The 25603-nt window shown below is 33.1% G+C and overlaps 3 protein-coding genes across 6 annotated transcripts; 1 reads left to right on the top strand and 2 right to left on the bottom strand.

The window, feature by feature from the left end:
• Window positions 1-579: 579 nt before the first annotated feature.
• LOC124370564 (UDP-glycosyltransferase UGT5-like) lies at window positions 580-20321 on the top strand. 4 transcript variants are annotated; one of them, XM_046828854.1, is made up of 7 exons: window positions 682-736; window positions 6462-6505; window positions 9332-9581; window positions 12763-13373; window positions 13891-14113; window positions 16237-16456; window positions 19251-20321. In XM_046828854.1, exons 3-7 carry the CDS (start codon window positions 9344-9346, stop codon window positions 19534-19536), a joined length of 1578 nt encoding a protein of 525 aa, XP_046684810.1. In that variant the 5' UTR covers window positions 682-736; window positions 6462-6505; window positions 9332-9343; the 3' UTR covers window positions 19537-20321. The 4 variants fall into 4 exon arrangements, with proteins under 4 accessions (XP_046684807.1, XP_046684811.1, XP_046684810.1 ...); XM_046828851.1 differs by lacking the exon at window positions 6462-6505 and having other exon boundaries at window positions 580-736; XM_046828855.1 differs by lacking the exons at window positions 6462-6505; window positions 19251-20321 and adding an exon at window positions 18219-18394 and having other exon boundaries at window positions 580-736.
• Window positions 20322-20430: 109 nt separating this feature from the next.
• Window positions 20431-22866, bottom strand: LOC124370562. Its single transcript, XM_046828850.1, has one exon. The coding sequence runs from the start codon at window positions 22864-22866 to the stop codon at window positions 20431-20433; it is 2436 nt and encodes an 811-aa protein (XP_046684806.1).
• A 404-nt stretch (window positions 22867-23270) lies between these two features.
• Window positions 23271-24641, bottom strand: LOC124370561 (BICD family-like cargo adapter 2). Its single transcript, XM_046828849.1, has one exon. It carries the CDS (start codon window positions 24639-24641, stop codon window positions 23271-23273), a length of 1371 nt encoding a protein of 456 aa, XP_046684805.1.
• Between the last annotated feature and the right edge of the window lie 962 nt (window positions 24642-25603).

Below are 25603 nucleotides of genomic sequence, written 5' to 3'. Positions count from 1 at the left end.
CTTAAATCCATATTAGTAAAATACCTTTGTAGCATTGAAATACTAATAAATCTATTAATTATAATATATTTGATAAAAATGTTCCATGAATAGAAACGGCTTATGAGTTGAAATTTTTCCATCTTAAAGGTATGCTAAATGCTAATTACATACAACATTCCAGATTTAAATAACTGACACAAATTAAAAAAAAAGATTGAAACATTAACATGGTATTTCCTAGGCCCAGTATCGGTTTAAGTGATATTTCAGTTTACAAACTGTTGATCTAAAATCTTAACTTATCTGAAGTTAGACTCAAACTAAACAACTTTCTTCAAAATCAACTTTCAGAAACCAAAATAGAAGTTTACTAAATATATTTTTGGTATACTTCTATTTTGGTTATTTTGGTTATTTCTGGTATTTTGGTTTTGGTTCTAAATTATTATAAAAATATAATAATTTAGATGGCAGTGCAATGACTAATTACATAATTATTTTTTATACAGTATTTTATATTTTTGTCAGTAATGTGTTAAAGAAGAACAAAAACCATTTAACTGTTCAGTTGTTTGGGTGTTATATAATGGTTATGGCTAGAAAGAGATGGAGAGAAAGAGAGGAGGGATTGTGGAATTGAGAAAGAGGAGGAGGGGAGGAGCAGTAATCATAGGGCCTTGGCCAGCTGAGTTCTCACTCATTCACAGACTGGATGGACTTACTCCAATAGTTGCTCTCAGCTGGAGGATAACAGGTGAGCTTTTATTGTTTCCACACATACTGCCATACTGTTGCATCATTTTGGAACATAACCTAATAATTTTACACTAGACATATTTCTAAAGCTATTTTGACTACATATAAAACTATTTAATTCATTCTTTCTTTCTGTTCAATGAATTGTTGTTTGCAAAACAAGAATAAGCTTATTTAAATTTTTTTCGTGGTATATAAATAAATTATTGTTAATTGATTGGGTTTATTATTTGTTTAATACTGATTTTATTTCTTATTTTCCCACAGTTTAATTGTTATTTTGAATTCAATTAGTTACAAAATTTAATTAGTTTATTACAAATTGAAATAGTGTAATACTATACGAAACTTGTGTTTAAAATAATACAATTTATGATGAGATATACTAATACAGTATTGTGTACTATGTTTTTGGCTTAAATTTGAATTCAATATATTAGTTACTATTTTTCATGTTTTTAAAATGTGCCATATAAAACATGAAACATATTAAATTAAAATATGACAAAATTATGAATTTTATTAGCCCTGGTTTAACCATATTAGTGTAATTTTTTCATTTTAAAATTGTTGGTAAAAGCTTTCTTTCTGAATGTGCTATTAGTATAAAAACATCCTAAAACCATGTCAATAAGTATGTCACTAAGATCTACAATCCACTGCATTCCAAGCATTATTGTATTTGTATAAATAAATTATAATGTATTATTACTGCATTACATATTTATTACTTAAATAATATTTATCTATCTTTTTACAATTTTTATTGGTATTTATTTCTTACACGTGATACAATTTTTCTAAATTACTTCAGAATTCCATTTTCACAAAAACTTTTAAATATACATAAGAGTTTGTACTCTTCAAGTTGTTGCCAAACTACTGAGGAAAACACAAGAGAGAATTTATCAAACTATTTGAGATAGTGAAGTTTTTAAACTAGTGTTATCAGTCAGTATTGTCAGATAGGACAATAATCCTAAAAGATTATAGTAGAAACACTTCTTTCAAAATACAAATTTTTTAATCCCTTATTTTAAATTACTCAGCTATAAAATATGTGTTATAAAAAACAATATTATGTCTCGAAAATACATACAAACATATATATAGCGTTCTTCAATACAGTGGCGTATATAGGATTTGTGTTTGGGGGCTAAAATTATCAATTCATGTTTACTTAACGGGGTCATAGAATAGGTTTACCTTGCCTTTTTGAATATTTCATACACAAGATCAAGTTAGTCTAAACTTAGATTTGATAGAGTTTTATTAACACAAAATTTTACTGAACACAAAAGCTTCTACTATTATATGTCCTCATAACATAGTCTATTAGAAGGACGTAGTCAACAAGAGGGTTCAAGGAGTCCGGACCACCCTCAAATTTTAAAATTTTCAATTACTTTTTTAGTAAACGATTATTATTATTTAAATAATTCAGTATTACTGACATGTACTGCTGAAACAACAGATCTGCTCAACCAAGAAACGGGCCAAGAACTTTTTAAGGAACAAAATTTTTAAGGGCCTTACTCTGTCAACTACGGGAAAATATCAGTTGTCTGGACCCCCCAAATTTTTTTCCTGGCTACGTTCTTGGTCTATTTTTCTTTTTTTGAAATCCATTTAAGATATGGCCTTGCTTTATTGGGTAGTACAATAGCAACAAATTTAAAAAGATAGCGGATCATCCAGAAAAAAAAAAAAAACTCTATCAGAGTCCTAACAGGTCTACATCACCTGGAAATCTGTAAAGATGCTTTCAAATCTTTCAAAATCATGACAGTAGTGACTGTATACAAACTAAAAGTTGTAGTGTATGCTGCTGGAGAAGATCTTCTAAGAAACAGAAATATCTACCATTACAATACCAGAAATGGTGAATTTTATAATCTTCCAGCACGTCTGAAGCTGTATGAATCTAAACCATCCAACATTGGCAGGAAAATCCTATTTAAAACACACTATCACAAGAACTGTAAAACAAGAGAGGGCACTCACTAAAAGTACCGTTGAGAGGGTGGTTAATGGACCGACCCTTTTATTCTCATAAATCATTTCTCCAAAGATCCTTTGAGAACTGACCTGAGTCAACCATTAACATTAGATTTTTAATTTTTATGATGATTATTATGTAATGTTAATAATTATTAGGAAAGATGATTCTGATTATAATTTACATAGTAAATTGTGTGAACCTATTCACTATCAACTACTTTGTGATAGATAACATAAAATAACAAACATATTTATTTTCCCTGATCTTTTATGAGTGAAAATCATTTCTGGGAATACTTCAGAATAGAAGGTCCTAGTTGAAATAATGCCAGGTTTAAATTATAATGTAAATAGTTTTTATTTGTATACACTTCCTATATTCTTAAATATGTTTAAATAAAAAAACATAACTTTTAAACAGTTAAATGTACAAGTAAAAATAATTATGACTAACAGTCTGTGGTGAGATTATTAGAGGAAATCCTTAACCTCAGACTCTGTCACATGTCACTGCAATAAGTCAGGAAATTCATGAACTCCAACATAGATATTATTGAAAGCGTTCTTATAAGTAAAAGGTTTTTTATCTGAGTGCTTAAAAAAACACATTAGGAAAGTTACAAAACCCTATTATTGGTGCACATAACGTAGCTAAGGTAGGAATGATTAATTCAATGTGAATGTTCAGTTTGCTACAGCTCACCTTCCTGCAGCGTCTAAAGTCTGATAGTCTGACGCTGTCACAGATTTGACTCCTGGAATCTGGAGTCATGTTTGTCTGAAGGGATAAAAGAATAGTCAGCGACAAAAGAACTCAAAATGAACTCTTTTCACCGTTTTTATGTCTGAGACATCTAGATTACCAAATATAGTCAATAGTCAAACTACTTTACTCTGTAATATGTACAAGGTACAAAGAATAGCGTCACTACAATAAAACTAAATACTAATATTAATTTTAAAACATAAATTAAAAAAAAGTAACATCTTAACAATTTATCTTCAACTCTTCTTTAAATTAATTAATCGGTTTTTGTATTGAAATATTCCTCAAAAGAATATAGATACAAATTAGTTAAATAATCCTTTACTTCTTTTTTAAATTTTAACAGATCTGTTTCCTTGATAAATTTTGTTGGTATATTAGTTATATAACACCTCTGTAATATGTTTTCTTTTTGTAAAGTTCGAGATTGTGTTGATCGATATGTCTATTAAAACGAGTATTATATGTATGTTTATTGGTTTTTGGATCAAAAAATTGTTTTACATAAATTATTGATTCAAATATGTGTAAACTATATACTGTTAGAATTCCAAGTTCAGAAAAAATATGTTTAACAAAATCTGTATATCTTAAATTTTTCATGATTCTCAAAGATGTTTTTTGTAGTACCAATAGCCTGTCTAAATTGCTTATTGTTGTTGTTCCATAAATGCTTATTCTGTAAGCTAAATGTGAGTGGGTCAATGAGAAATATATTAATTTCAGTGTATGTAAATTACTAATTTTTGCCATTTGTCGCAATGACCAGTAGACATCTTATTAGTAACATGATCTACACGTTTATCCCAAGCTAAATTTTTGTCTATAATAAGTTCTAAAAACTTTGTGTAGTCTACTTGTTTAGGTCTGTCATTGTCTAGAAAAATGTCACAGTTTAAATTTGATCTGAATTGCTTTGTAGAAAAAGAATGAAAGATAATTTTTGTCAAAAAAATTCTTAATCCTACTTAGACCAATATAAATGATGAAATTTCAATATTCTCAAGCTTATGACCAGAAAACAAAACATTTGAATCATCAGCATACAGACGTACGGTACCATCCAACCCCTCCATCATGCCTGGCAAACCTTCTATATAACATAAAAACAATAGGGGTCCCAGGATAGACCCCTGGGGCACACCATGCCACAGTGTCTGCAGCAGTGATCAATCTGTGAACCCTCACATAATGATTTTTATTGTGAAAAATTATTTCTTCTATTTTGACATATTGTTTTCTATTTGTTAAGTAGGAATCAAACCATGTTTGCTCCTTTCCATATATACCTAAGCAGTTTCCTTATTAACTTTACATGACAGACACTATCAAATGCTCTGGTAAGATCTAAAAATATCCCAATTACTTTTTCTCTTTTATTAGCTGAGTCAATAATGGACTGGATAAATTCTATACCGGACGTTATTGTTGATTTTCCACGACGAAAGTCATGTTGTTGTTTGTCCAACAGCTCATTAGACTCTAGGTGTTTTAAAAGCTGATCATAAACCACTTTTTCAAATATTTTAGAAAAAATTGGGAGCAATGACACTATCCTTTAGCATGCTGGATCAGTCACATTACCTTTTTTAAAAAGAGGAATCACTTTGGCAACTTTTAAAATATCAGGAAATATTCCTGAAATTAAAGAAGAATTGATTACATGGACAAGAAGTTTTAAAATAAAGTCAACAGATTTTTTCATAATATCGATTGGTATATCGTCATGCCCCACAGAAAACTTAGTTTTAAATGACAAAACAATTGTTTTTAACTGATTCTCAGATACCGGTTGAAATCTGAAATATGGCTGAGCACAGGTCTGATGCTCACTATTGGTATAAATGGAGTTGAGCTGAGGTATGTTAGGTAATACTAGTAAGTCAACGGCTGTTACAAAAAAAAATCGTTAAAAGTGTTTCCTACAGTAACAGGATTAGTTATTAATTTTCCATTTAAAATAATATTTTAATTATGATTTACATTGGATTGTTTGTTTACCTCATATTTAATTATTTTCCAAGTTGTTTTTGGTCTGTTGTCAGAGTATAGAATTTTATTATCAAGTATTTTTGTTTATTTCTATTCATGCACTCTTTCAATACATTTTTCTTTTCTTTTGTGATTACTTTCAAATTTGTGTTTTTGGAAATTATAAATTTTTTCTCAAGTTCAACTAATTCATTCTTTTTAATTTGCATATCGTCAGTAATCCATTTTTGTCATAAGACATGTTTTTTAACAATTTGACTAATTTTAGGAAAATGTATTTTAAAAATATAACTAAAAATACTATGAAATAGTTGATGTGCTTGATAAACTTCTATCCATGTCTCCTTTGCTACATCTCACAGAAATGTTTCAGTGTTATTCAAAGTAAATCTTCTGCACAGGTTTTTTGCATTCATTTTACTCAAATCAACACAATTTAATTAAAAAATTCTACAAGTTGAGCATCATGATCGGATATTTGAGTTATGATACCTGATATATTTAATGTTTTGACGTCATCTCCAATTTTGAGCAACATAGTTAAAATTTGCTCCTGGATTGTGACTTCCACAGTAAAACTCTCTCCCAGTTCTTCTTCCAGAAATGGTGACATATCCTTCCCATGACTATCTGCCACAAACAACAATCTGGGCTTCTTGGTTTTTTGTTAACCTTAAGTTGGTTGTCTGGTTACATTTTTCCAGTATTCCTGTCATTGTTGCCTGTAATCCTTTTATCTCAGAAGTACTCTCCTCCACTTCCGATTCGCTTAATGCTTGAAATTTGTTTTCACACATTATAGGTTGTTCTGGCTTTAGTAATGGCAAACTTCTACGGACATCTTTATTTTTAGTTTGTACTTTTTCAGTAGTGGAGTAAAGCTCACTTGCATTATTTACATTAATACTTTCTTTTTGTTTTCTATCATTTTGTAATTTAATTATAGCTGGTTATTTGTTTGCAGAGATTCTTTTCTGGACATCTTGATACTTCCAACTGCTTACCCATGTCAGTTAATATCAAATTTACACTCTCTAGTTCATTCCTTAGCTCCTGATTCAGCTGCAATAAATCTTCATAGATGTTGTCTGTGTCATCTAGTGCTGCCTCTTCAATTTCCTGCTCATTATAACTCTTATTGTTTTTATTTTATTTGTTTAAATAGTCTGCTGTTCCGATACTGAGCATCTACTCGTATTACACTTCCACACAATATCTTTCTTTATTTCCTTACACTGCTTAACAGATAAATCAATACAAGTTCTATGAAACCAATTTGCACAAGTAGTACATTCTACACTGTATCCTCGGGTTCCTAGTTTCTTAACAATTGCATTGTTCACAACTGTATATGCTGCTCTTTCTGTATTTTACCATGTTTTAAAATAAAAAGTAAGAAAATATTTTTTTACTATTAATTAATTACTTTTATTAACTGGGAAGTTTATTTGTAAGTTATTTTATGGTTTCTAATAACTTCCTTTCCAAAATGTTATAAATAAATTAAATGTAACTACTTACATATGTCCTGTACTTTATTGAAGTAATTTTTGATAATTTAACAAATTTAAATCAATAAGCAAAAAGAAATACCAGGTGAATGATTTGAACCTCTGATCTATTATTGAACTTTAACTTTACACACTGAGTTATCAGTACTTAATGATAAGAGAACAAGAGTCACTCAGTATCAACTCAAACCTGCTCACTCACAATCAGATAGGGTAATAACCTGTTGTGACATCATTTCTGCACAGTAAAAGTTAAAGTGAAAATAAAAAATATTTTATTGTTACAAATGCCAGTATAGTTTTCAGATTTTTTATACTTGTAAGTATTGATATAAACTTGTAATAAAATCACTGTATTTAACACAATTAAATAAAAATGATTCTATTTAGGTTAGTTAGTAAGTCACCAATATTTGTAAGATTAAAACATTTTTTAAATATCAACTTTATGGATTCAAATATTCACTCTTTAAAACTCTTTCACTTTTGATATGATATAAAACTATTGCTTAAACTTCAAATAGCACTGATATTAAAATGAGCTGTTAAACGACAGTGTGACACTTCCAAAACACATATTCTCAATTATTCTTTATTGAACATATTCTTAGAGAACAGTACAATCGTAAGATTTTATTTTGTTACAGCAGGTTAGAAAGTTCTGTTTAAAAATTCATTTATTGCGTAAAATGGATGGTCTTGAAGCCAGAGTTTTAGTTTGTGTCCAAACTGCAGTCGGTCTCTCCTCTTCAGTTCTAGTGGGAGGGCGTTCCACAGCTTTTCTCCGACATACGTTGGCTTCTTCTCCGTGGACGCTAGGCAGTGAGCTGGAATATGGTAGTTTGCAGCATGCTGAGTGTTGTAGTCATGTTGCTGTGCTCCAGTCATCACTTCATTGGGTGATTTCAGGTGTACGTAGGTCACAGATTCTAGGATATATAGGTTAACTTCAGTGAGAATCTTCAGTTCTTGAAAGGCTTGCCTGCATGATTCTCTTGTGCGTAGGCTTGCAAGGATCCGAATTCCAAGTAACCTCCCCAGACTGCTAGATCGTATCGAAGATGTGATTCGTAGAGAGCATAGTATGCAGTTTTAGCTGTTCCTAGGTCGCTGATATGTTTCATCCTGCGGATCACGTACAGTCCAGCGTTAAGCCTTTTATAGAGGTTGTCAATGTGGTGTGTCCACGTCAGAGAGTCATCTATTGTTACTACTCCGAAATACTTTGTAGTGCTGATTTCCTCCAGTTCAGGCAGTCCTCCTACAGTATCTTTGTGTCTTCCAAAGAATAGCTGTTTTGTTTTTCTAACCTATGTAGTGTAATTCCAGATGATGGGGTACTCTCATTGTCTCATCAGGTACAAAATTGAGTGCATTGCAATTTGTTTGACACTATCCCAAAGCACAGTGGAGCAACCGAGTTCTTTACACATACTTGGCTATGGTAAGAATAATTGATTCACTGTGAATGTGCTCTAATTCACCTCCCTATTAATGCAGCATCTGAATCTGACATTGTCACAGACTTAGAGAATTATGGGGGGGGGAGAGGTTGAACTGGAGCAAACTTAACATTCACATCTAGTATTGGTATTGTTGACTACCATTGGAATTTTTAAAACCCAGTTTTGTCAGAGGCCAAACATGTTACCCAGTGAGCAATTTAATAAAATCCGATTTATGTCTGTCTGTATGCACTTTTATTCTATCAGAGAAATATATTTCTGTATTGTAAGTGATTGTATTTCCCTGTCTGTGGTCTGTTCTCTGTGACTTCTCATGTAATAGATAATTTTATAAACTGTATTATCGTAGACCATTGTTTAAATTTATGGGTTTATATTTTTATTTATATTCTAATGCATGTTTTTAGGCATATTCTATAAAACTATGACTGTCAGTACAATCTATGTAGGATGAAATAAAATATTCACGATTTTTAACTCACTAAAGTGTTAAAAGAGCTAACCTAGAGGTTGATACTCTATCTCTACTACCTTAAATGTACTAAAAGTGATAAAAATAAGTTCTTTGGTATTTTTGATAACTGTTTGTTGAAAAGTGACTCTGGTTACATTACCTTATGTGAAACTGTGTTGGCATAAAAAACGTAAAATTAAAACATTAGTATCCAGAGTACATTGTGGATGTTAATCATATGACTTTTTTCAGTGACTCAACTCGTGATAACATTAAATTTTTAATTGGTTACTTTTAACAAAGCTTGAACATTTTATTTTAAACTGCAAAGTAATTTTCATAATAAGCTAAATAAACTTTGTTTATTTATGAAATATCTCACAAGAGTGGATATTTTTTCCAGGAATCAAACAACATGAAGACAGTTTTCCTGTGGCTACTCCTCCTCAGTGTGGTTCGCTGCAGTTTCAGTGCCAGGATACTGGCCATGGCACCTTTCCCTGGCAAGAGTCACTACATCTTTTTATCTGGGATCTTTAAAGCCTTGCATCAAAGAGGACATCATATAGTCGAATACAGTCCCTTCCCTCCCAGTAAACCGTTGGCTAACTACACCCACGTGGAAGTCCACACGGAATTCGAAAAGCAAACTCGTAAGTTTACCTAAGACAATCTTACAGTGTAAATTTATTGTATTATTTACTTAATTTTTGTACAGAATTACAAATAAAAAAGTAATTTTAAAAATATTAAAAGTTTTCTTAGACTTTACAAAGTATTACTGTGTGAGTATTTATGCGTATGTTTGTTATGAGTGTTATTCAATTTTAAACAAGATTAGGTACATATGGGGCAAGTGAAAAATGGCTTTATATATGAAATAAAAATATTTCTCCTACAGGTTGCTTCGAAAATTAAGAAATTATTAGTATGTATTGCTATGACAGTTTAAAAGCATACAGGGTTTGAAAAGGCTTAATAATTTTTAAATGATTCATTAATTTATACAAACAACTGTACATTCATAGGAAACAACTGTTTAGTCTTATTATGACTCTTAAGTTAGTGTAAGAAAGTATATTTTATATTTAGATATGTGTTTATCCCATTGATGATTTTCCCAGTTATTCTGATAACACTGACTTATGTAGCTTAGTAAATAATATCTGGACTATATTTTATTTATGATCATGTTACTTTTAGCTATGAAAAATGTCATCCAATATCAAATTGTTGCAACTTGAAACATTCTGGTTGTGCATTATGTTATGACAAATAACGGAAACAGGAAAAAATTGCAAAATTAAAGCCAAGAGATTTTCTTGATGACCTATTCATAGCCTTTCTGCTCTTTATTATTCGAATAAAAAAATATTGAGAATACTGTCTTTATAGTTATTACTTGTGTAACAAAAAAAAATCTTGATTATTTGAAATTATTCAAAAATTTTGGCATTTTTTGTTTGTTGTTTGTAGTATGAATTATGTTCTCATTTCAGTATTATCATCTGTTATTTTGTTCTGTATTAATATTGATATTAATAACAATTTGGAGGATATCAAACGGTCAGCTCAGAACCCACTTTCAGATGTTACTGATTAGTTTGGTTCAAATGGTTAAGTATGTGTTTGCAACATGTTTCAAGAACTAGCCGTAGTTTTCTTTTAAATATAGGGTGTTTCATAAAAAATTTTAAAGTGATCTGCCATATTGTAAAATGGTGGCAAAGTTTTGAAATTCTAAATTATTTTGCCTAAATATATTTTGAGATACCAATGGTGGCACAGCTAGATGGATAACGTGTATAGTATAGTCTAAGTGTGTGAGAGATATTGAATAAGTTTTAGAATAGACTAAAGGAGTGGGTATTGTTCTGTGAATAGAGGTTAGTTTAGGATTGATATTGTAATAGACAATAGACAAATTGCTTTATTGATCTATTCTTTGAGAATAGTAATAGAATCACATATTATTACATAAATATATTGTAAAATGAACTATTATACATTTGTATTTTTTATCTGGGTAAATCAAAGTCAAGGTGTATTTTGCAGTCTCCATTCTCCATTGCAGGTGTTAAGGAACTCATCAAGTAAATAAAAAAGGCTGGTTTACAAGGGGTCTTGCAGTCTTCTTTTCAGGACACTCCACATAAATCTTCCTTTTGTTTCTAGAAAAGTGTTCCATAGCTTCCAGCCAATGTAGAATAGTTTTTATTCAAAACTTACTGTGTGTTGTGAGGACAGAAAATAGTTTGTTACATGGCAGTTGTTGTACGAATGAAAGTCTTTCGCTGTTTGAAGATTCAGGTTGTGAATATGTCAAATAACTTCTGACAATAGACAATAGACAATAGACAAAATTCTTTATTAACACGCTCATTGAGAACAGTATTAACGTCATAGTAAACAATACAAGAGTTCTTTTTTACATAATATAAAGTTTTGTAATGATATAAAAGGTTAAATTGTAAAATTTAAATGTCAAATGCTCTTTGAAAGAATTCTTCTATGGAGTAGAAGGGGCGGTCAGCAAGCCATTTGTGTGGTGCTGGTTTGAGTTCATTCTCTCCTTTGTCTCTCAGCTCTGATGGCAGGTGGTTGTGAAGCTTCCTCCCAATGTATGTAGACTTCTTTTCGAACTGTAACAGTCGGTGGGCTGGAAGGTCATACAAAGTAGTGTCTCTGAGGTTGCATTGGTGAACTTCACCCCGCTTTGGTAGGCCCTCTCTTACTGCGTACATCACAGTTTCTTGAATGTATAGTGATACGATAGTGAGGATCTTATGGGTTCTAAAGGCTTCTCTACAGCTGTTTGGTGGTTGCAGTCCTGCAAGTGTTCTGACTGCGGTTTTTTGTTTTTTGAGAACCCTTTGAATCTGACCAGCTGATGTTCCTCCCTATGCTACTAAACCATATCTTATGTGAGCCTCAAACAAAGCGAAATAAGCAGCTCTTGTAGTTGTTTCATCAGTAGAAGCTTTGATGTTTTTAATTGTATAGAATGTACAGAGCAGTAACTGTCATTATGCTGAGGGTTTGGAAGGCTCACCTACTGCTTTGTTGAGGTGAAGGTCAGCGAGGATTTTGATGCTTTCTTCTGCAGAACGAGCATCCTGTTCAGGTTTCCAGCAGAAAATCCACAACACTCAGCCAGCACATACCTTATATGGATTTCTAACAGTAAATGTTTTAAATTTCTAATCCATTTTATGCACCAAACAGCACATATAACCTGCGCTTATATTTTTGCAAAGGATATCCACATGGTCTGTCCAGTTGAGATTCCCATTCAGGATAACTAAAAGGAATTTTTCATGCTTTTAAACTTCTACATCAGGCATTTTCGTTACGTTGCTTGTTGTTTTATTTTGATAAAACTAATCTGTATTGTTTTTATGATTTAGGCAAGTAATTTTTTTCCAGTATGTCAGTGCTTTGTGAAGGGAGTTACAGATGGTTACATACACTCCTTCTGCAGTGGTATCCCTGATCAGGAGTGTTGTGTCATCAGAGTACATTACACAGGTGGTGTTGTGGTATTAGATGTATGCTGGGGAGTCATTGACAAAACAAAGATAACTGGGCTTAGCACTTATCCTTGTGGCAATATGCATGTGGTTGTTTTGGGTTTGACTGATAAGAGATTCTAAGGCCATGTATAAGTGCTCTGTAATTTAACTACCTGTGTTTTTACTGACAGATAACTCACAAACCAGGTGTTTGCTATATCAATAATGCCTAGAGCTTTTACCTTTTCTATATGAAAACTTGAATAGTTATATAAAATCATTGTTGACAATGTACTACTTCATTGTACTACTGTTGTTTCAGAAAATTGGACTTTCGATCAATTTTCACAAATAGCAAAACTTTCCAACAGCATCTGGCCCAACCCTTTTGGATTCATAAATGTTTGGTGGATGACAAACCCAATGTGTAAAGAAATCTTTCAGCAAGAGAGCATAAAGAACCTGATAAACTCTAAGGAGCACTTTGATCTCGTGATAACAGAGTCCACTTTTGGACAAGAATCAATGTTAGTGTTTGGAAGTAGATTTGGAGCACCAACAATCACAGTTCAAGGATTCTCAAGTGTTCCGTCTTTGAATAGAGATGCTGGTAATGCATTGTCTATAGCTACAATTCCTGAGATGGCATCTTTTGTTGCAACAGACAATATGACTTTTGTGCAAAGACTATTCAACTTTGTGTCAGTTATATGCTCTCTGCTACTCTACTACAACTATCAGTTGCCCGCCCAAGACAAAATCCTGCGAGAGTACTATATCCAAGATGCACCCAGCATTGGTGAACTGGTTGGGAATGTCTCTCTTTACCTCGTCAACAGCCATCCTGCTGTAGAGTATCCAAGGCCATACACTCCAAATATCATCCCCATCGCAGGCATCACTATTTCTCCTGACAGGACACCACTTCCCAAGGTAATTTCTCACCTTCATCCATCTGTACATTATAATGGATACATAAATTTCTCCACAATACATCTTATTATTATTTATTATTATTCAACATTGATATAATTGTATTGTGTGTTTTGTTAAATCCTCTTTGATAAATTAAAACAAGAACAGCAAAATAACTAATAACTGGAAAAATCATGTTTGTAACTATAACCGTATCATTAATTGCTATAGCGAGATTGTTATAAAGATTTTTTATAGTTATGTTTAAAACTGATACACAACTATTCTTTATAATTTTGGAATAATAAATATACTCAGTAAAATTCTCTTCATTGTCGTTTAGTAGATGAAGGAATCTAAGAAATCATTAATATTTCTTTCTTTCTAAGTCTCTACACTAAACAATCACATACTAAAATGTGGATTAATGGAACACATTCAGATAATAACAAATAAGTGAATAGACCTGTTTTTAATTACAATTATATGAACTTAACTGTAAACTTTCTTTATAAGATGAGTTTGTTGGATTTAGGATCTCAAGAAATTTATGGATGATGCCAAGGAAGGAGTGGTGTACTTCAGCTTGGGGACGGTTGTGCCAGTTCATATCCTTCCAGAGGAGCTGCTTCAAGCATTTGTCAGTGCTTTCAAGAAACTGCCACAGAAAGTTATCTGGAAAATTGATCTTGAAAGTATTCCAAATCTTTCCAAAAATGTGATGCTCACAAAATGGGTACCTCAACCTGGAGTATTAGGTAAGCTTTACAAAAAATTTTTATTGAGAAAATAAGCCATTATGATCACCTTGTTAGAAAACCTAAATCATTGAATTTGTTTGTTGAGAATTGCACCAAACAAGAATTATCAACATTTATTTTGTTACACTTATTCTATAAATTTTCAGTCTATATTGCTTTTACTCATGATTGTAGAAATTGTGATATGAGACAGACGTACGCCACACCACATGTGACGTAACAGGAATCACTGAGGTTCCTTGCAAGACTATCACTCAGTAGGCTGACATAATTTCTCTTGTGTCTTCTGAGGAGATGTTAAAATTTCTTTACTGTACGATTGTTTGTCTGTCTATCTGTCCGCAGAACATCTTGACAATGAAAGTTGTCTGTATTTTCTTAAATGGTTGTACACTCTAATTTCATTTGTTTTCTTTCTTGCGTAAAAGCTATAAATTATTGAAATCTCATAAAATACAACCCATGAAGTAAATTTATTATAAACTATTTTGTGTTCTGGTAAGAAAAAAACTTGAGAGTAGTGAGAAATATATTTTTCCGTAGAGTTTAATATCTCTAGACAATATTATATTTATTTATTTTCAAGATTAAATAAATCTATATATTATGCTAAAAGCAGAGTATCACAATGCATGAATCACAAGCATAAAATCAAGAATAGACTGTTTACTGTTGACTGCGGAAGATGTATTGCGCAGTAGTTCAGTGTAAACAGTCAAGATCACTATGTATAGAGCTGCAGTACAGTGTTAATTTAGAGTACATTGCTATATTTATTAATTTGAAAATCAGACAAACAATCCAAGAATTAAATTTGATGAAGAATTGCAATCACCATTGTGATGAAATTTTATGGGGAAGTTTTTCTTTTTCCCCGATCTCAAACTCCAGAGTCATAAACCAACATAATCCAAAAGCTTATATTTATGTATGCATGTATGGGTTTATGCAATATAATGCAGGCTTGTAAACATGATAACTGCCATAATTTCGAAAATATTCAGACTAAACCTAGAATAAAGGCAGTACTTGCACGTACATGGTGGCCATTCACATTCATGCAAAAATTTTAACTGGACTAATTCTCACAAGAGACCCACAAAAATTATTTTCTAAATAAACTGGGTAATTATAAACAACTTTTATTCTTATACTTTTTTCAATACACTTAAGGTTTTAAAATGGTGGTAATCAAAATTTTGGAAAAGAATAGGTTATGTTAAAGTTATTATGCACCATAGCGCAAAACAAAAAAGTGTTTTTAGGATTCTCAGGTCATTTAGAATAATAGTTGTCCTCTTTTTTTTATATCTCTTAAGATTTACAGTTAGCGAGCATTCAAAGTTTTATCTAGTATACAACACATTGCGAGAAAAACTGTGAACACATGACTACCGTTCTTAATAGATTCAGACTAAAAGTGGTACAGAGATAGTATTATTTACACATTGCTTGGTTGAGTTTATTAGCCAATCTTATCCAATGAAAAGTTTCAAGATGAGGATCATTGGCGTTTGGGCCTAATTTTTATCTTGGGTGTTTCATAACTTAAATAAAGATTGACACTCTTATTAAAACTGCCAAGCAATTTCGAGTAACATTGTTTCTTACTTATTTTTCGATAACTCTTCAGGTTTGAATATGGTGAAATCTACCTTTCTTCTGACTGAGCCGGAAGAGATATTTTTATTTTCTTGAGACTTTTCACTTTCTAGGAAAGCATTATCCAACCTGCCTAGCTAATTATTGGATTGTTTGATTTTCAAATTAATGAATAATTAAATCCAACAGGTAAGGAAGATCTACTATGTACTTTCTATATATTAAACGATAAAATTATAATGTTAAAATGGGTTTATCTTTTAATAATGTAGGTAGTTCTAAGTAAAATCATGTAAAAATGTAATATTTTGCTGACTGAAAATAAAGTTCTACACATGTTTGGAGACCTTTTCTACTACGAATATTTTATTATTTTATGAAATTTTACTTTAACAGTAACACAAATAATTTTAGAATCAGTTCGGATATACAACTGTAACATTTTCAGACAAAAACTGAGATATTGTGATCATTTCAAACTTGAGTGTTCAAGCTTAAATAACATTTTTAAATTTCAGCTCACCCCAACTGTGTCTTGTTCATGACACATGGAGGAGCATTCAGCCAACAGGAAGCCATCCATGCAGGAGTACCAACTGTTGGTATTGCATTTTTCGGAGATCAGCCCTCCAATGTCAAGTTTGCAGAATACCGCGGTATTGGTATCAGACTAGCTTTTGACAGTATTTCAGAGGAAACTATCTCTACAGCAATTAACACTGTTTTGAAAAATCCCAAGTAAGTAAATAATAATTTATGCATCATAATCTTATTTCTTTGTAGTATAAACAAAATTATTGGAATGAAAAACGGATTAATTGATCTGTTGAATAGTTTTTAAGTAAACGATGAAAAGGAGTAATGTTAAAAATGGCATGAATAGAACTGTCTGTAAGTATCTTTGCATGGCAATGCCTAGAATCTAAATACAGTATAAGGTTAATTAATTTTGAATAAAAAAATCTGTTGATTGTTAAATATATGTATCATCATTTACACGATTATTAGTTTTCATATAAATCAACTACATTTGCTATTGATTGAGTAACTGAAATACTACCACCAAATATATACTAAACTGCTGAGCAATCTCCTTTATTTGATAGAAATGTTCAAAATGGGTCCAGTTCAAACTATAATGTATACTACTTTACAATATTTACAAACAATACTTTTATTAAGTTAGATTCTATACCAAACTCATTTAAAAATGACAGTGAATGTTATACTTATAATTCAGAGATGAATAGTTCATCATGTTGTTGACTACAGTAGAATGGTCTGCTCTCTACTGAAAATAAATGTGCTCACATAATTTGAATCTGGTTTCAAAGCAAAGGCGTAAATAACATTATATAAATATGTATCATCAAAGATACAAGGCGTGTTCATAAATTAATAGGAATTTTAAAGTTTTGCTGGTTTCCAGAGTGTGATTGTCAAGATTTTTTAATTATGTTGGTACTCTTGCTCCTGAAGTATAATACATTTTTAAACTGTATTCATTATTACATTTTTTAATGGCAGCTGCTAAAGTTAGAAATGATTTTGAACTGTTTAACCTATTTTAAAAGAAATGGATCAAATAATTCATATCAAATTTTGAATTAAAAATGAAATAAAGTGTAACAAAGTATGGTAAATGTTAAAAAAGGCCTATGATGAGTGTGCTATGAGTAAAACAAGTGTTTGCGAGTGGCTTAAACGTTTAAATCATGGCCGAGAAGGCATTGAGATAACAAACACTCCGGATGCCCAGCACATCAACAACTAATGAAATTGTGAAAAAAGTGAAAGAAATGGCTAGGAACATTCAGAGAAGCGATTGACAATGTTGGCATATCAATTGACTCATGCCATGAAATTTTAAAATTTTTTAGGTATGAAATGTGTGTCAACGAAATTTGTTTCATAATTGTAGAATTTTGAGCAAAAACAGTGGTAAATGGAAGTTGCTTAGAAGGTACCAAATGAAGTCAACGATGATTCAAAATTACTGAAACATGTCATCATAACATATGACGAAATATGGGTTTATAGATATCACACCATAGCTAAGCTTTAATTATCCTAGTGGAGGCATTCTGGATCGCCAGGACCAAAAAATGCTTGTCAAGTGAATTCACACATGAAGGTTATGTTCAATTTGTTCTTCGATTTCAATGGCATCAAATATTCTTTCCTCAAAGTCAAACGGAATGAAAGAAGAATGACAGTTTCCGTTACTTTTAAACATATCTTGTATAAGACTGACCTTAACCTGCCAGTTTTCAATTTAAAGATAAAGATCTTTATTGCACAAACGTTTGACAGGTTTACAAATAGTGTAAAGCAAAATGATGCATTATCAAAAGTATAAAATTTAGTATGATACTTTTAAAGCATATAAATGGTAGACCAACATTGATGACCTTAATAGGTTATTTGCCATTAGATTGGGCATTAGCATCAACCAGACCGGTTTTTTCGGACAGTTTAAAACATTTTAAACGCCCCTTAGGACGGCCTGGGTTGAGTCTCTCCAAACGTCTATTTGAAGAGACCATGTCAATGGACTATGAGGTTGGCGGGACATGACGGCCTGGCTGAATATCTTTTCTGAGGCACGCCAAGGCCGAGTACATCCTTGCCATTGACAGATTCATGTTCAAAATCTTCTTTGTTGTTATCTAACCTAAAGAGTCTACTCATTGTTTGTGTTTGTACAGGTGAGTCACCTGTAATTTAGTCCATTATTTGTTTATTTTTACTCATCAAATTGAATTTTTGCCTATTCACAAAAGTAAACTTACTTTATTCCTTGTACTATACAAAAAAGACAAAACTATGTGTAGCTTGTAAGAAGCTAGGAAAATGTTTGGTATTAAGATTGTCTTTAAATTATTTGATTTTGCCAGGCATATTGCTAATGTCAAACAGTACAAAACAGGTACTCATTACTCGTGTAAGAAACTTGTCTGTCATGTAATTACTAACTATAGTCGACTGGCCAATTGTGAGCACTCATTATTTTCCTAAATAACATTAAAGAGTACCTTAATGATGAAATGTTTAGTTAGTTTATTTTAACATTATTTATGTATGTCACACTAATTTACTTTGACTATTGCGTAGAGAATTTTGTTGGCAAATAAAAAATCAAAATCTTATCAAGCAAAATCCCAAAAACTTGATATTGTATTGACTGTGTACAAAGTTAGTTAATAAATTTACAGAAATAAGTATTGTTATTATTTTTAACACTAAATACAAACAAATGCTTTAGTACATCACAGTATTGAAAGATTTCAATTCCCTTTTTTCATGGGATACTTATTTTACCTACAATTTATATTACACTACAGTATTATTTAAGAATTACGTTTATGTATTCTTTTGTCATTTATTTGTTTAAATTGGGCCAATAATAAAGCAAAAGAAATCCTTTCATACTATAAACATGCTAACATGGTAATTAAAGTATGGTGTATATACACTTTGGTATTGCTTTAGTTTTATATGTATTTTAAAAGATCACTACGCTTTGTTACAGGTACAAAGAGAACGTTCAGCGACTATCTCGTATATTTCACGATAGACCAATGTCCCCCGCTGACTCAGCAGTGTTCTGGGTGGAGTATGTGCTGAGGCATAGAGGAGCTCATCACCTGAGATCTGCTGCCACACAACTGTCCTGGTACCAGCTGGCTCTCCTGGACATCCTGGCAGTTGTCATGGCTGTCATTGTCATCCTGTGTTTGGTCCTGTGGAAATTATTGTCATTAGTCTTTTGTAGGAAAGGACAGAAAAATGTTTCCATGAGTAAGAAGAAAAACTGATCATCTTGGGTTAATTTGGTGTGGAAGTGTTAAACTTCTTGTCAAATGTAATTATGAGATGGTAGGAATCAGCCTGTTGTATTGGATTTAAATCGGAAGACCCATTAGCAGGGAAATGTAATGTATCAAATGAGACGCCATTCGGAAGTCTCTGTGGAAGAAGTAGACAGTAGACAGTAAAAAAATACTTTACTTCAAGAAAGTTTAAAATACTTTTAAACAAACAGGTCATAGAGCTCAGCTCACTTTTAAATACTATTAACAGAAGAAAAGAAATTACAGCATACATTATTAGTTGTCACCCAGTATTTTTACAATATTATCAGTTCCTCACTACATCATAACTTTCAACATTCCACAAAGTAATAACATGCATTTTCTATGTTTAACAGAGCAAGTATCTGAACAATAAATTCTGTGACAAAATATTTACTGTAACTGTAAATTTTAAATGAAATATCAACAATAAATAAAATACTAATACAAATCAACAATAGTTTTTATGGTACATCTAATGAACAAATCTGCAATAAATAAACAAATACAAATCAACAATAATATACAGTAAATAACTGCAGATCAACAACAACATACAGTAAATTCTAACAGAAATACCAACAATAACTATGCAAAATTAATATTAAATAAATATATTTATAGTGCTGAACAAAGTTTAAAACTATTTACTAAATATAAAATTTAGTGATACATAAACTATGCTGCAGAGATGCAGACTAATACCATTATTAGATATTAATTTCATTTTTTGAGAATTGCGAGGGAATGTAGTCAAGTCAAGTCAAGTCAAAAGTTTCTTTATTCATATACATCAAGTACAGAGATAGTGTCAAAAAGTAAGTTATTACATTTATGTGATAATAATAATCGATAGCATCAAAATTCATGATTTGTCTGATAGTTTGAGACATCCAGATAGAATTCTTGAAGTGTATAGATGGCCCGTTGAGAGAGTAGTTTCCAGAGTGCAGTCTTCAGTTCTTTTCCCTTCTTCGTCCGTATTTCTGTTGGTAGGCAGTTGCTCAGCTTTCTTCCCATGTAGGTCGGTTTCTTCTCATACTGCGTTAAGTGGTGAGTGGGAAGTTGGTACATTGTTGAGTTGCGTGTGTTGTAGTAGTGAATGTCTTCAAGCCTTGTAAGGTTTTCTCCGTCCACGTACATCACGAGTTCTTGGATATAGAGAGCTGTCACAGTCAAGATATTTAGGGTTGGAAAGGCCTCTCTGCAGCTTTCCAGGGGATGAAGGTTTGCAAGGATTCTAATTGCCTTTTTTTGGAGGATTAGAATTCTGTTCATGTTGGTTTTTGAGGTTCCTCCCCATACAGCCAGTCCATATCTTATGTGTGTCTCAAACAGAGCGAAGTAGGCAATACGTGCAGTAGTCAGATCTCCGATAGCTTTGATCTGCTTGAGGGCATACAAGCTTGAGTTCAGTCTGTTACATAGCTGGTCAATATGAGGGGTCCAAGATAAGTTAGAGTCAACTAAAACCCCAAGGAATTTGGTTTGGTCAACTAAGTTCACTTCTGGTAAGGAGTTTATTTGCCCTGATCTTCTTCCAAATCCTAATTGGCTAGTTTTGGAGGGGTTCACCACTAAGTCGTTTCCATCACAATATTGATATGCCATATTGACAGCAATATAAGCATTCAGGCACAGATTTTCAGGAGAATGGTTGTCGAGGATTAAAGTTGTGTCGTCTGCGTACATCAAAGTTTTAGTGTATTCACTTAAGTATTCTGGGAGGTCATTAGTAAAAAGAATGAACAGCACTGGGCCCAGCACAGATCCTTGGGGCACACCTCTTTGGATTGGCAGAGGTTGCGACCGAAATGCCTTGGTGGTTCCTTTTACTGTAGACTTAATTTCAACTACTTGACTACGGTCTTTGAGGTAACTCTCAAACCATTTTAGGGCCGTTGCTGTTACACCCAGTGCATTCAGTTTCTTCAGTATGAGGTCGTGTCCTAAGCAGTCGAACGCTTTGCTGAAATCGAGGAAGATCGCTGTAGTTAGGTTCCCATTTTCTAAGCTGTCAATTACTGATTCTAGTAATTCAATCATTGCTGTGGTAGTTGATTTACCTTTGACAAACCCATGCTGAGAGCTTGTTATCAGGTTGTTGAGTGTACAGTGTTCTAGAAGCCTGGTGAGTACTACTTTTTCACAGAGTTTTGCGACCGTTGGGAGTAAGGATATGGGCCTATAGTTGCTTAATTCTGTTCTACTACCAGTCTTAAATTTTGGATATATTTTGGATATTTTTAAAGCGGAGGGAACGTGGCCTTCATTGAAAGATTTATTGAAGATGTCAGTGAGGGGGCAAATTAGTTCTTCTGCACAGTGCTTTAGTACTTTTGTGGATATGTCGTCAATTCCTGCTGAGTTTTTGGATTTTAAGCTTTTAATAATTGATCTTAACTCCTCTTGGGTTGTGGGTCTTAATGATCTGAGTTCACTGGTGTGAGTCCCTCCAGGGAGTTCAACTGGTCTCCTGGCAGTGCCATTATTACGATCAATGGTGTATTTTGCAATGTTGGCAAAATAATCATTGAACTGTTCAGCTACAGCATATGTGTCTTCAATAAGTTGTCCATTGATGGTCAGTTTGAGCTGAGGTAAGGTGTCTTGTTTTTTTGATCGGACACTATTAATCGTTTCCCAGATTGTTTTTGACTTATTTTGGGAGTTGGTAATTTGATCTGCGATTCTTTGACTTCTTAGGGTCTTCAGTCTTTGGTCATACTTTTTTTTTAAGTCTGTCGCTTTGATTCTGTCAGCAAGATTTCCTGTGGTTTCAAACTGGTTGAGGTAAGCTAGGTAATCATTCTTCAGAATTAATGCTTCTGCATCTGCAAAGTGTTTAGGTTTGGTCTTTTTAGTCCTGGCAGTTTTAAGAGGGCAAGCAGTGTCCAGAGCTATTGTTACCGTGGTTCTGTAGTTGTTGTAAGCTTCCTCTGAGTTTAAAGATGTATACACTTTTTCCCACCTTTCATTTATTAACAACCATTTCAGCTCATCCAAGTTTCTTCCTCCAATTGCTCTGTGCACTGATTTAGGTGTTTTTATTTCCTCTAAGTTGGTGATAGTGCACTTCTGGGCTGTGTGATCAGAGAGTCCAGTGTTAAAGACTGATATGTCAAGTGCTTCAGTGATCATATTGGAAGCAATCCAGTCTATAGATGATTTTGATATAGGAGTAATTCTTGTGGCTGGCAGATCAACTCTTTGAATATTATGGTAAGCGAGCATTTCGTTTAATTTTGCTGTGTTTCTGTCTGGCTCCAGTATATCAACATTTATATCTCCCATGATAATGAGATGTTTATTTTCGACATGAGTGTAATCTATTATACGAGTTAATGTGGCTATTGTATCTTCTAAGTTACTATCAGGTGATCTATATGTGCCTATGATGTAAGTAATGTCTTTCTTAAAAATTATCTTGATCATTGCGACCTCACATGAAAGTTCTTGGCAATATTGTGACACATCAACCTCCTCAACATAAGCTTGTAGAGCATCTTCTACAAAGATAGCTACACCTCCAAGTCTGTGATGGGTGCGGCTGTAGTGGGCTATTAGTTCAAAGCCAGGTAACCATTTAATGGACTCTATCTGGTTTTGTCGGAGTCCATGCTCTGTTAAGATGATGACATTGAGTTTTTCCAGCTCCGCTAAGTGAAGGAGGCGATGGGATTTGCTTTGTAGTCCTCTTATGTTTTGATGCAGGATGGCAAGTCTTCCTTTTTTTGAGATTTTTGTCTGCCTTGCTTTGAAGTGCTCAAGTCTAAAAAAGATGATTCCTTTTGATCACTTCGAGGTTGTGTACTGTTCTCCAGAACCATGGTTGTCGCTCTGCTTGGGTAACTATTAATGATTTGCCTGTAGTGGTCTATGTTTTTGTTGAAGAACTCCTCTATTGTTTCATTGTGTGATCGTAGTCTTGCATTTAGGGGGGGATGGTGTGTTGTGATTTTCCTAAGTGAGGACTGCTTATTTGTGGCCGTGTCAGGTTCTAATCTATTGTTGTCACTCCTGGTCATATCCTGGTTCAGTTTTTTAAAAGGAGTTTGGCTGTCTCTCCTGGTCATTTCCTGGTTCAGTTTTTTAGAAGGAGTTTGGCTGTCTCTCCTGGTCATATCCTGGTTCAGTTTTTCAGAAGGAGTTTGGCTGTCTCTCCTGGTCATGTCCGGGTTCTGTGTTTTGAAAGGAGTTTGGCTGACTTCCCTTGTAGTTTCTTGGGTCATGATTTCAGCATAACCTTTTTGTTTTACACCTACTGCCTGTTTTTCATTTGTAGAACTGATGCCAAGTAGTGAGATGTCAGATGAAAAATTATTTTTCACATTGGTAAGGAAGGTTGATATGCAGGATTTGATTTTTTCCTCTTGATCCTTCAGTTTCCTGCATAAGAGGTCGTACTCCGTCTGTAAGGTCATAAGGTTATCATTCTTGGTTTCAATTTCCTTTTTTAAGTGTTCTTCTGTACAAGATGAACTTTGTATTTGAGTTTTAAGTAAAATAGTGTCTTGTTCGAACTTAAAAGAGTTTTCTTTCAGTTGTCTCTGTAAGTCGTTAATAGTGCTGTTTAACATATGCTTGTCGCTCTCCGCTTGGATAATGATTTCTTCTTTTAGACACATTTCTTGGTTTAATTTTCTGTTTAGATGTTGGGTTTCGAGATGGAGTTCTTGATTTCTATCTTGTAGAGTTGTATTTGTATTTTCAGAGAGTTTCAGAACATCCTCCAGGTCTTCGGCATCTTTCAAAGCAGTTTTCAATCTGCATACTTCAGTTTGCAGATTAGCGTTTTCGGTTCTGCTATTGTGCAGTTCCTGTTTAAGTTCCTCATTTTCCTGAACAAGAAGACTGCCTGCCTCAGCAGCTAGTGCCAGGGAGGTTTCCAAGTCCTGGCCCTCTTGTTCATCAAAAAGTTGAATTTTCTTTTGAATAACAGCTAAGCTTTCAGGGCCTGGGGAAGATTTACTTTGTGGAGATGAGATTTTTTTGTTGGGAGATCTAGCTGGGGTATATACTGTTTTGCAGTCACTGCAAATCCAGGGCTCGACATCTGGCTTTGACATTTTTGTGAGGTTCTTTCTAGAAATATTTACACACTCTGCATGGTACCACATTTGGCAGTGGCCCGTGCACTTTATTCCAGAATACTTGACCCCAATAGTACATGTACCACAAGGATATTTAGTTGGTGGCATTTTATGGTATGTAAATTATAGAAATGTATAAATGAAATATATAATAAAGCTGGTATATAACTATGTCAAATTTCTTGAGGTCATTGAATAATTCTTGAGGCCAGATGATAAAAATTGTAGCAGTTTAAATTCGGTGTTGAATTAGGCTAACGATTCCCCTGTCAACAATGCAGTGCACATTATAGAGTGTTGTTTATGTCTAAGGACAGTGAGTGTGCATTCAGCTGGTGTGTCTATTACTGCACCAAGGTCAGATATTTTCAGTGTTTTGTTGAGATTTGACTGGCTTCTCCGGTTATGTTGGTAAAGTTGTCAATCAGATTAGAATATTAATACAGTTTTTTGGTGGACCTTTGGCTGATTGCTTCAGTCAGAATAAAGTAGTCAATCAGATCAAAATATTAATACAGTTTTTTGGTGAAGCTTTGGCTGGTTGCTTCAGTCAGAATAGAATAGTCAATCAGATTAAAATATTAATACAGTTTTTTTGGTGGAGCTTTGGCTGATTGCTTCAGTCAGAATAAAGTAGTCAATCAGATTAAAATGTTAATACAGTTTTTTGGTGGAGCTTTGGCTGATTGCTTCAGTCAGAATAAAGTAGTCAATCAGATTAAAATATTAATACACTCCAACCAACCAAGTGCTGGCTGGTATTGAGGTGTATAGGATTGAGTATAGGATTTGCTAGAATGAATAATTATCACAGCTAGCAAGGTGGTCGAGGCAGAGCAGTTGTGTGTGGTCAGGTGCTGAGGTTGCACTGTCAGCAGATGCTGGGTCACCGCTCCCGTCTGTGACCTCGCTCTGTAGCTAATGTAGCTGGATAACAT

The sequence above is a fragment of the Homalodisca vitripennis genome, unplaced genomic scaffold, assembly GCF_021130785.1.
Source record: "Homalodisca vitripennis isolate AUS2020 unplaced genomic scaffold, UT_GWSS_2.1 ScUCBcl_297;HRSCAF=1987, whole genome shotgun sequence".
NCBI classification, from domain to species: Eukaryota; Metazoa; Arthropoda; class Insecta; order Hemiptera; family Cicadellidae; genus Homalodisca; species Homalodisca vitripennis.
Note: the sequence above shows the minus strand (reverse complement) of the source record. Positions and strands in the feature narration are given on the sequence as shown.